Source organism: Neovison vison, chromosome 5 (assembly GCF_020171115.1).
Source record: "Neovison vison isolate M4711 chromosome 5, ASM_NN_V1, whole genome shotgun sequence".
Lineage (NCBI taxonomy): Eukaryota > Metazoa > Chordata > Mammalia > Carnivora > Mustelidae > Neogale > Neogale vison.
The window spans coordinates 60,184,526-60,197,181 of NC_058095.1; the positions used below are offsets into that span (position 1 = coordinate 60,184,526).

Genomic DNA, 12,656 nt, shown 5'->3' on the forward strand with positions numbered 1-12,656 from the left:
TTGCTGTAGTGGTTGAGCAAACATGCTCTGACTTTGCCAAAATTACTTTGAAGGCTCAGCGCCGGGTAAAGGTGGATGAATAATTAAGAGAAACTGAGGAAATTTAGAAAGACTTATTTAAATTAGAGTTGATAATGGAGCCAGACTGTGGACTCCGTCGTAATTGAATATTTCCATTCTTGAAAAGTTTGAAGATGCAAACAATGTACAACTTTGTAGTGACTTACTAAAAAGTTCTAAGTTACCAGGTTCTGTTTAGCTGTCAGGGAACAGCATGTAAGAGCAGCTAAGTTTTCAGATCCAAAATAATCATTTAGGATCTTCAGTTAACATAAAAAGCAGACAGAATATTGAAATAATTAAGCTTTAAAGAATGTAAAAGTTACTAGGGCTGTTATCCATGATAAACACTGTGCTGAATGATTAAAAGAATATTAATTGCTTATTCCATCTTTGCTCTTTCTCCCCAGACTGTGAAAGCACTAAACCACTTAAAAGAAAACTTGAAAATCATTCACAGAGGTGGGTATGAATTCTTTTTTATGGATTGGAAATTAATATTTTTCCTTAAAAAAAAGAAGTTAATATTCTTCCTTAATTGAAAAACATTATTGCAAATTACAGTGTCTCTGTATAAGCTTTCTTGAAATACTTGTATTTTTGGCAAAACATACTATATGTACCCTAACACTATTATTACTATTTTTTCCCTAAAATTTTGTTGATTAATTTAGGTTATTTTTTCCTTTGAGATTCTATAAATTTCAGCTTATTAGTATATTGAGCTTAGAAACTGTCATACATTTTGCTGCAAGGTTCTTCTTACTCTTCTTTGAAAATAATTAGTCATTTACTTGATAGATGATGTTTCTCTGTATATACAAATGGGCCCAAAGGTGGTCCTGGGGACAGTCACAGGGTCAGGAGGATGGTACGTGGAGCAGTTTAAAGGACGCTACAGTCCCTTTTGGGTGTTTCTTCTTTACTTTAGAGGATATTTTTGCAAAGAGAGATGCTTTAGTTGTTATTGTACATTGGAATTCTTCCAAAATGTTTGTATTTGCGAAAACAGTGAACTTGGCCTTGTTGGACACAGGTCCAAATATTTCACGTAGATTTATGGGAAGCCAGTGGGAACCGTGAAATTAATTCAGCAAATAGGTTAAATAGCTACTCTCTTTATTACTGTGCTAGACTCCGGGTAGTGCTGGTGGCTTTGAAGACGCACCTAAATTCACTTTCCTCAAAAAACTTGTAACAGACAAGCCCAGGACAGTACATGGCAGTGTGGGATTCAGCCTGACAATAAACAGGACAGAAAGTAAAAGGTCATATTCGGAGAAGTGGAATGCCTTACATTTTAGGAAACAGTTTCTAGTAGTTAAGACCTCAGTAATTGGTGCATCTATTTAAGTAATTTTAGCTTGGGGTTAACTCAAGACCACTGAAATTAGTTACCCTTGAACATCAGAATATTTCACTTTATTTTGCTTTGGCTTAATGCTTGTTAATAAACATAATTTTAGATAGATGGACTTCTTATTTTCTTTTTTGCTTGAGATCATGTAGAATCCGGTTCCTGTAGAAGATTATTTTGTTCTTTTTGTAGTTCATTGCATTCTTATTTGGGGATATTCCTTCTTTTTTGATTGTCATTTGCACTTAAGAGTAGTATCACCTTTAGTGCATTTAACAATGACCTCTGTGATACTTGCCATCACAGTGAAGCGCTAAGACAGTGCCTGAGGGGCGGCTGGATGAAAGGGAAAAGCTTCAAAGATGACTTTGGTTTCCCTACTAATAAATAAAAGCAGCCCTTTTTATTTAGTTTATTTCATTTATTTGTCAGAGAGAGAGGGAGCACAAGCAGGGGGAGTAGCAGACAGAGGGAGAAGCAGACTCGCGGCTGAGCAGAGAGCCCGACACAGGGCTTGATCCCAGGACCTTAAGGTCATGACCTGAGCTGAAGGCAGACACTTAACTGACTGAGCCACCCAGGTGCCCCAGTATAGTAGTCTTTTTTATTAATTAGGATCAGTGAGCTTTTTTGGTACAGTTAGGAGTGCTTTTGATCATGAGTTACAAAAAATCCTAGTAACTGCCTTAAGCGTCAAGGAGGTTCACTGTCTGTCTTAATGAATCCAAGGAGAGGTGGCTCTAGGCACATTATGTCTAGGGCGCAAGCTCCCTTCTTTTGGCTCCTTCCTTCTTAATACATTGGCTCCATCCTCTGGATGATAACAGCCAAAGCAAGTGCCCAGCTCCCCAGCGTCACATGTAGATGTGACAGCCTCCTGGAGAAGCTGTTCCTTTTCCTGTGTGGCTGTCTTAGGGGCCGGGACATCTTCCCTACATCTCTCTAATGTTTTCACCAGAATTGCTTCATGCCCTTACTCTAAACTGCTTATTGGCAGGGAGCGTCAGCTGACCCTGATAAGCTTGGACCAGTCAGGCCCCGCTTTGGGAAGGTGTGGTTACAGCTACATGAAGCAGGAGGGAGACCTCCATAAAATCAAATGCAGGTTCCGTTAGAAGGGAAGGGGTGGTAGATAGGATGGATGTTTGATAGGCAGTCGTAGTCAGCCTTGTCAGTGATGGCAGGAGACCTTTTCTGGATTTTTTATAGATCCCCTTCTGAGTTATAAACCGATGTTTTGTATCTTGTATTTATTCGTATCCTTTTATTCATTGAATCATGACAGTGACAATAAAATGGATAGAAGCACTGAGACAGGGATGGGGAATTCATGAGCAAAGGGGGCAAATTGACTCAACAGGGGATGAGTACACAGTGGCAGTGAATTCATGATCAGTGAAGAAGGGGTGAAAACCTAGGGTCCAATTTGGCAAGACTGTAAAACTTGGGAGAACCAAATGGGAGGGATTCTGCTTTCTCATATTTGCAGAAAAGCAAGCACCCACACTTCCAAAGGGGTGAAAATGGATCTCAAGGACGACTAGAGGAAAGGGTTGGTCAGGGGAAACTTGATGAAGTCATCTAATGTCAGAAAAAAATTGCTCAAGGAGAAATAATTATTAAGTGATGCATTTATTGAATTTAAATAAAGTTCAGGTACTGTATTAGGTGCTTTAATTTCCAGAATCCTACGAATTAGCAATTATTTTCATTTTGTAGTTGACGAAGTTGTGGTTGCTGAGTCAAAGTTGAATCACTTGCCCCAGGTCACACTGTGAATTTTGGACCCAGATTTTCAATCTTTGCTTCTCTGATCCCAAAGCTGTGGCCTTTTTGATGGATTGGATTGGATACTTTCCTAGGTTAGCTAAAACTTGACTCTTTTTTTTTTTTTTAAAGCTTTTATTTATTTGAGAGAGAGAGTGGTTGAGAGAGAGAGAGAGCGTGAACCAGGGAGAGGGGCAGAGGAAGAGGAAGAAGCAGACTCCCTGCTGAGCAGGGAGCTGGATGTGGGGCTCAATCCCTGGACCCCGGGATCATGACTTGAGCCAAAGGCAGATGCTTAACCGACTGAGCCACCTAGGCGTCCCTGAGACTCAGCTGTGACTTAACTGTGGGTGTGTAATTTGTATAGTTTGCATTTAGGTGGATAGTCTTTGACATACTCTGTAGTAGCTTGGTGTATTTTTACAGAGAGATTAAATTCATTCTTCATATTTTGACCAGTAAGTAGTGAATTTGAAGCAAGTAAATATAAGTCTTTTGGTGAAAACAAAGAAAGCATTATAGAATGCCTACATATATTGTGAAGCATTTTTTTTTAAGATTTTATTTATTTATTTAAGAGAGCACAAGCAGGGGGAACAGTAGAGGAAGAGGAAGAAGCAGGCTCCTCGCTGAGCAGGGAGCCCAATGTGGGGATGCTTAACCAACTGAGCCACCCAGGCGCCCCTCTTATGAAGCATTTTTAATACTAAGTTTTTAAACATTGGCATTCAGAGCAGTGTTTCCTCATTTTTCCTCATCTTCTCACATATCTGCATTTTCAGGACTTGGTCACTAAAACTAAGGTTTTTTGGTATTTGTGCTTACTCTGGCTTCAAAATGTAGCTCATTTGATTGATCACTTTCTTTTTTTTTTTTTTTTTAAGAATTTATTTGACAGAGAGAGATCCAAGTAGGCAGAGGCAGGCAGAGAGAGGAGGAAGCAGGCTCCTCCTGAGCAGAGAGCCCAATGCGGAACTTGATCCTAGGACCCTGAGACCACAACCTGAGTCAAAGACAGAGGCTTAACCCACTGAGCCACCCAGGTGCCCTGATTAATCACGTTTACATGAAATGATCTCTCTCTCTCTCTCTCTCTCTCTCTCATAGATATCAAACCTTCCAATATTCTTCTGGACAGGAGTGGAAATATTAAGCTCTGTGACTTTGGCATCAGCGGACAGCTGGTGGACTCCATTGCCAAGACAAGAGATGCCGGGTGTAGGCCTTACATGGCAGTAAGTACAAAGGCCAGACCTTCCCATTTGGTAGTCTTTGCCCAGAGAGCCTGTGCCCTTGGGGGCTCGCCTTCTGCCACTGGTCACGCAGTTTCGCCATACTAGAACATTTTCCTCTACCCTAAAAACCAAACTGAGGTTCTAGCTTCTCCATCAAACTATGACATTATCCCAGTGAAGTCCTGTTTCATTGTCATACTCTACTCCGCTCGTCCGCTAGGTGGTTCAGTAGTTCTCAGAAGGCCTCCGAGCTTCCCGCACCCCATGTACTTGTGTGACTGTTGGGTCACTGTAGGGTCATGGATACTATGGATCACGTGTCCACATCATCCATTCACACGTGGAAAATGTGGCCTAGGCCACTCAGGGATACTTCTTTTCCAGTTGGAGAAGAATGGGAGACTGGAGTTCGCAGTTTTCCTAATAGAACTCAGTACAGCTTAGAGTCTGGGGCTGTGTTCTACAAACTATTGGCCCTTCCTCAGAGGTGGATGTAGCACACTGACAGATCCAAGGGTGGAGGTCTTGAGCGCCAGCCTCAGGAAGACAGACTTACAGCCTTCCTTGTCACGCTCCTCTTATCCCCGCGAATGCACATGCTGTGCCTACAGCTGGATTTTGATTTGTATTTGATTGGAAATTTAGTGTCTGTATTTTAAGCATTTACCCTAACTGTCAGTGTCTTCCCTAATGTGTCCGTGGTTCCTTGGGGACTGGCATGCTGCTCTGACACAGTGACACATGGGCTTTGCAGACTGTTGAGACACTCCCGTCAACAGCGTTGGCTGCAGTGTTTATGGACTTGGGTGTGTGCACACACACACACATGTGTGTGCACGAAAGGAGGCGTCCATTTCAAGTTTGGGCTTTGTGGATGTTGACTGGTGAGGCAGATTATTGGGAAAATGTGGAAGGTCTTGCATTCATCCTGATAATTAGGGGATAAATGGAACAAAAGTTTCAAAAGCAAGAAATAAGACATATTAAACAGGGAGCATTTGGGAAGTCTCATATTTGATGCATTTAGTAGTAATGCCCTGAGAAGTAACGTGTAGGGCTTGGCACAGTATTGAAGTGTTTTTGCTATGTGACATTGACTAAGAATTATGTTTGATTTATGCAGGGTTTTTTTTTTTTTAAGATTTTATTTATTTACTTGAGACATACAGAGAGAGAGCAAACGAGCAGGGGCAGGGGCAAAGGGAGAAGCAGTCTTCCCTCTGAGCAGGGAGCCTGATGTGGGGCTTGATCCCATGACCAAGATCATGACTCAAGCCAAAGGCAGACACTTAACTGAGTGACCCAGGTGTCCCTGATTTATGTAGGTTTTATGTTTGAATTCAGGTAACTTTTAAGAGAGCAGTAGCCTTTAAGTTTTTGTGTGGAAACAGGGTTCTCAGGCCCAGGAAGGGTAGGGCTTTTCTTTCCCTGCTAAGCTTCTTCAGCCTTGGAGTCAGCAGGCTGAAGATAAACTCTGTGTCTCTGATCATTACTGGGCTAAATGAAATGCTTCTGTCCACTCCATTCTTTCAAGGCCTACAGGTGGACGGGAGTGTGATCGGCGTTCTTGTTATTACACGCCTTCTGACGTGACTCTTCTTTGATGCACCTTGACCGAAGGCCTTGGAAATGGATCTTGTCTTTCTATTTAAGATTTATTATTTGTCTTTACTCTCTGGGAATTGTGATTTCTTTTTACATTATCTAACATAAAGGTGTATGAAGTGTAGAGTTGAAACACAAGTTTTTCCATAAACCAGTTGTTAACGTTCATGTTTTGGGGCCTCTATACCTCCTTGTCTAGGTGTGTGTGTATGTACAGGTGTGTGTGTATGCGTGCATGTGTGTGTGTGTGTGTGTGTGTTCTGGGCTGCTTGAAAGTAAGTTGCAGATAGGAATTTCATTATAAACATTTCCACCTGTATCTCCCATAGACAAGGGCAGTGTTCTGTGTAACCATACTACCATGACCACCATACCTGAAACAAAAACCCAAGGTAATGAACACGAATTTCATGGCATCACCTGATACGATGTTCATATACAGATTTCCCTGCGAACGTCCCACATTTTGGGTTTGTCTGATTATCGTTTCCTCGTAAGGAGTTTCAGGCTATATGTTGTTTCAGCACGGATGCTTTCTAGACAATAGGTAATTCATATTGTATCGCATCATAAAGCACATCTTGTAATGCTTATAGACATGCTTTTTTTTTTCCCTTTTAAAGCAGTTGAGATATTTGTAAAATAGAAACTCATTTTCTCGATTTTCCCTTTGTTTTTCTTCTCCAAATCAGTAATTAATCTTTTCATTTCCGAAGGATTCCTTCCCCTGCTAGCCTCTCATGCTTCCCGAGCTCTGCTGTCCTCCAATATGAAGTCACACCAGCTTCCCTGTCTTTGACCAGCATTTCCTCTTGTACCTCTTCTCCCTCTGTGATAGAAACTCATCTGTATTAGTTTGTAGGTTACGTCGTCCTGATTGCTAGTAGAAGTAGGAACTCATTTCATAGCAGTCCTTTCTGAAATATGTCAATTTATTTACCTTGGACATTTCTCAAACCCTGACATAATCTCCTTTTAAAATAGATACAGCCTATTAGGCAGGAAAATCTAACCAGGTTCTGAAATCAACATCAGGAAATTGTTGAAGTTTGTGTCCTCTTTTGGTCTTTGTTCAACAAATTGGGTAATACACATTCATTCATTTGTATTCTTTTTCTCTCTCTTTGGTTTCAAAAAACTTGATTCTTCAGGACATAATATTCATTTTCCACTTGTGTATAAGACTGAAACAGTGGTATTCACTTTTTTCCCTTTGGAAGACCATTCACATTTTCGAATGTCTGGTAAAGAAATTATTTACCAGTTCCTGTAAGACTTCATTTTTGTTCAGAGGCTTCTGTGACAAACTCCGTCTCTTTGCTTGTTACGAGTTTATTCAGATTTTCTAATATTTCTAAGTCACTTTTGGTAATTTGTGTGCTTTTAGGAACGTTTCCATTCCATCTGGGTTATCTGACTTTTTAAGTACAGTGTCTGTGTTCCCTCAGGAAGTTTCCAGTTTCTGTTCGTGTCTCCAGTGGATGGGTCATACTTCCAGTTTCTTTGCGTGCTTTGTATTTTTGTGTGTGTGAGAAACTGGACATTTTGAATATTATAGTGTTGTGGTTCTGGGGGGGTGCCTGGATGGTTTAGTGGGTTTAGCTTCCGACTCTTGGTTTCAGCTCAGGTCGTGAGATGGAGCCCCACGTCGGGCTCTGTGCCAGTGGGGCGTCTCCTTGAGATGGTCTCCCCCTTTGCTCCCCCCTGACCCCTGCTCACACACAGGTGTGCTCGCTCTTAAATAAATAAATAAATTGTGGTGATTTGGGAACTAAATTATTAATTCTGGAAATAAAATAAGATGATTCTCCCCCTCTCTTCATGGTGTGTTTTGTTCCTTTCTGTGAGATGTAGCTGTTTCTCTAGTGATTTTTTTCCTACCGTCTTGTTTTAAAGTCTGTATTCTTACTCCTAGGTGGTCTCTGATGTCTGTTTTCTTAGCTTGTGTTCAGCTAGTGTTTTGACGGTTTTGTTTTTTGTTTTCTTAGGGTTTGTTTTTTTTTTTAATACCGGGACCCAAAAAGAGAAAAAAAAAATCCACAAAGAAAACAATGGGGAAGAGACCCCAACATTCCAGTCTTTGCAGATTGGCTCTGCGCTTGAGCGCTCCTGTGTAGCCCGACCATTTACAAGCCTGCCTTTACCTCTACTTCGTACTTGCCCTCAGTCTGTAGATCAGCCAGAGGTTACAGCTGAAGTTCTTATCAGGTTTTTCTGAGCATGTGTCCTGCCTCAGGCATGCACATGGCTTTCTGAATTTCTCAATATACACAGGCGATCTTGAATGGCTTAATTTTCCAAAGGAACTCTTCCGTCTACTTTTCCTGCCATACTTCTGGAGCTCTAACGTATCTCTGTCCTCATCTTTTGCACCAGCCATCCGCGGGTCCTTCGTTCGCCTTACAGAGTTTTTGAGGAATGACCTCTGCTTTTCTGCCTCAAAAACTCTGTAAGGCAAATGAAGGACCCTATGACTGATCTACAGACTGACGTGGGTTGATATTTTCACTTCCTGGTGACTTTGAAATCCCATCACATTATGCCTGTTTTAAAAAATGTTTAACAACTCTTAAGTTTGAAGAACTCTATTGTTGATAGTTTTATAAATGTGTTTCTTATTGGAAGATCATGTCCTTGTTCAGTACATAAAAGATAAAATGCAGACCGTAAAATGGAGAATTGATTACCCATCATTCATTCATAAAGGGAAAAAATTGTGAGCATATGTCCCGCTACATTTTTATGTAAATGCAAACTTATTACACATATGCTTTTTATCTGTTCTGTAGGCATTTGCAGGCATGTTTCCAGGCCAGGGCATCTTCATATATAATGAATTTGGCCACTAAAAATTAACTGACTTTTTATTTTTGCCTGCTTGCAGTTTTTTTGTTTTTTTGTTTTTGTTTTTGTTTTTTTTTTAAAGATTTTATTCATTCATTTGACAGAGATAAATCACAAGCAGATGGAGAGGCAGGCAGAGAGAGAGAGGAAGGGAAGCAGGCTCCCCGCTGAGCAGAGAGCCAGACGCGGGACTCGATCCCAGGACCCCGAGATCATGACCTGAGCTGAAGGCAGCGGCGTAACCCACTGAGCCACCCAGGGGCCCCTGTTTTGTTTTGTTTTGTTAGTATTTTGTTATTCTTAATATTGCCACAAAATTTTTAAGCTGTGGCTTCCCACAACTCTTTTCTATTTTCCCTTGGCTATAAAAGGTTCACGCCTCTTGAGACCTATGGGGAAATGATGTACGACTGAGAGAGTATATTTTTAAATGTCATTCTGGGTTAGAGTATTACAGTTTTATCTTTGTTGAGTTGATTGGCCAGAATGGGATTTGGGGAAATTTTCCTGGGAGTTTTGTTATGTATTTTATTTCATTTATTTATTTATTTTTTAAGATTTTATTTATGACAGAGAGAGAGATAGCGAGAGAGGGAACACAAGCAGGGAGAGTTGGGGAGGGAGAAGCAGACTCCCCGCTGAGCAGGGAGCCCAATGCAGGGCTCCATCCCAGGACAACAGATCATGACCTGAGCCAAAGGCAGACACTTAACAATAACTGAGTCACCCAGGTGCCCTTTTGTTATGTATTTTAAAATCATTGAGAAAGGTAGATACTTCTGCATTTTTTTTTAATTTGGCCACTTTTATGTATTAACCTTTGCCCATTTTTCTATGAGGATGCCAGTCTTTGGTATTGACGTAAAATATAATGAGAATCTTAATCCATTTCTTATTGGGTTGCATATATTTTCCCTGAAGTTGTCCTTTGTCTTGAAATTTTACATATTTGTGGTTGAATTGCAGAAATAGAAAAATTCCATGTGGTGAGTTTATCAGTGTTACCTTTATGCTTTCTGGCCATTAGCGTGTCTTGAAAGATCTTTCTTATGCCAAGATTAGACATGGTTGCAGGGTCACATCAGAATATCTAAGTTTAGGCTTTTGTTTTTTACATTTTAGGTTTTTAATCCTGCTGTGATCAGCGTTGATGTGTTATTAAGGGAAAGAGTCTAACTTTTCTCCTCACAGTTGGTTAAACAGTTAAGAATTTTTTTAAACTTTAATTTTTTTAATATTAATTCTTTAAAGAGATTTTATTTATTTATTTATTTATTTGAGAGAGAGGGTGAGAGAGAATGTGAGCTGGAGGGAGAGGGAGAGAAAATCTCAAGCAGATTCCCCACTGAGCACAGAGCCCAACACAGGGCTTCAACTCATGACCTGAGACGAAACCAAGAGTTGGATGCTTAACTGACTGAGCCACCCAGGTGCCCCTATTTTTTTTTTTTTAATTCAAGAATAATTAACATACAGTGGTGTGAGTCTCAGATGTATAATATAAGGACTCAGCAGTTCTATACATTACTTAGTGCTCATGGTGACAAGAGCCCTGTTAATCCCCTTCACCTATGAAATAAACATTTTTTTTTAATTATCTGTTTATACAAACTCTGTTGTTTAGAATCAGCACTCTTGGTACTAAATGCTTGGATTTGGGACTGTTTCTGGACTACGTTATATCATCTTTCTGCATGTTTCATATGAACAGTGTATCATATTAAAAAGAATTCAGCAGGAATCTAAGTGGCATCTCTTTAGACATATAAATTCCTTTGATTATTGCATTTTTATGTTCTTGAGTCTTCCCAATGAAGAATATGTTGTTTCTCTCCATTTGCTCTGGTTTCTTGTTTATTTTTCCTTCTTACAGGCTGTGCACATTTCTTACTAAATTCTTGCAAATTTTGTTGTCATTTCTGAGTACTTGTTTATACCCTTTGTATGTGTCCCCCCCCCCTTTTTTTTTTTTTTTGTGTTCAAGCACAACATGGGGCTTGAACTCATGACCCTGAGATCAAGACCTGAGCTGAAATCAAGATTCTGATACTCAACCGACTGAATCACCCAGGCACCCCCCCCTTTTTTTTAATCCATCCTAGTGGGTCCTTTTACCCCCATTACTGCATTTTAACTGCTGTCATCAGAGTAAATACCATCGTTTATGTTGCTGAAGACCATGGTGAGTTTTAAGTCCTGATCTTCCTTAGTTTTCCTGTAATGTTTAAAATACTATATTCTTTATTTTGTTTTTAAAGATTGTATTTATTTTCTTGACAGAGGGAAACACAGCAATAGAGGGAACACAAGCAGGGGGAGTGCGAGAGGGAGAAGCAGGCTTCCCACAAAACAGAGAGCCTGATGCAGGGCTCAATCCCAGGACCCTGGGATCTTGCCCTGAACCAAAGGCACACGCTTAACAACTGAGCCACCCAGGTGCCCTTTGCCCCTAAAATACTGCATTCTTGAAGGACTTTGGTCACTTGGCTTCACAACATGACATACTCTTGGGTACCTGTCTGGCTGGCCTTTCTCTCCCGGTTCTCTAGGGCCTTCTCATCCTCTTGATCTCTTTACACTGGTGTGCTCCAGGGTTGATAATCAGTCTCTTTTTCCCTCTTAACTATGTTGATTGTTTTAGTGAGTTCATTCAATCCCAAGTATTAATTCTTTCTGTCTCTTTTATTCAGCAAAGTGCAGCATCTGTCATTTATTGGGTGCTCAGGAATGATGAATGCTGATAATTTCTTTCCTGCCCACACCTTACCTGTCAGTTCTAAAACCATGTCTCTGGTTTCCTACTTTATGACCCTTCATAGGTCCCATAGAAGTCATGGATACAAGAAGTCCATTACCGAGCTCTCGACCTCATCATATCACCTTTCTGCTTCCTACAAGAGCTGGGGGCTGCCTCCCTTCCTGCTCCCCACCTCCCTGCCCCAGTTTGTCTATATTTTAGTAAATACGAACTCCTCTTTCTAGTTGTTCAGACTTGGGAGTTTCATTTCATTCTACTTTCCATATTCTGTCTCCTGTCCATAAGCAAAGGCTTGTCTGCTTTACTTTGAAGGCACGGAACCCATTGTCTTTTTAAAAACCACTGAGGTTCCTAGGCCACTGGCGTTTCTCACCTGCCTGATGGCTGTCATCCCCAGAATGGTGTCCCTGCTTGACCTTGCTCTACTGCATAGTCTGTGCTCAGCGCAACAGCCGGCTCTCCTTTCCAGGCACTGTCAGATGATGCCCCTTCACCCCCACATCCTCACAGTGGGTCTACAAGGCTCTCTCTGAGTCACCCTCATGTTATCTCCAGCCTCATTTGTCCAGCTCGCTGACCTCTCCGTTCCACATATATATGAGAGGGAATTCCTGCCTCAGGGTCTCTTCCTTTCTTCTTTGAACTCTCTCCCCTGTGAATATTTTTAGTGTGCCAGTTTTTCACTTCCGTTAGGTCTGGGAGCAAATGCATCGATAAAACATCCTGGATCACCGCATGTGACATGGTGCCCTCCATTTCTCTCTCAACCTCCTTGACCCTGCTCGGCTTCGAAACCCTCATCACTACCCGACTGTTGGTTTCAGTATCTCTCCCAAACAGATTGCGAGCCCTTGGAGACCCAAGTCTTTGTTCCCCATTGTGTTCTTGGGTGCTAAGACAGTTTTTGTTACTATTTTGAATGTAATATGATGTGTTTTCCTAATAATTGCTGATATGCAGAGGAAAGCTAGTTAGATTGATATGTTAATTTTATAACCAGCCAAATTACTCATCTGCCTGATTTTTTAAT

General features: G+C 40.9%; 1 protein-coding gene across 2 annotated transcripts in view; it reads left to right on the forward strand.

Moving 5' to 3' along the window:
- MAP2K4 (mitogen-activated protein kinase kinase 4) overlaps positions 1–12,656 on the forward strand; it is a 132,909-nt gene that overhangs the window by 96,634 nt on the left and 23,619 nt on the right. For both annotated transcript variants that reach the window (XM_044249126.1, XM_044249127.1), the window contains 2 exons: positions 471–522; positions 4,292–4,419. In XM_044249126.1, the coding sequence (XP_044105061.1) occupies positions 471–522; positions 4,292–4,419 (180 nt within the window). The remainder of the gene's footprint in view (positions 1–470; positions 523–4,291; positions 4,420–12,656) is intronic.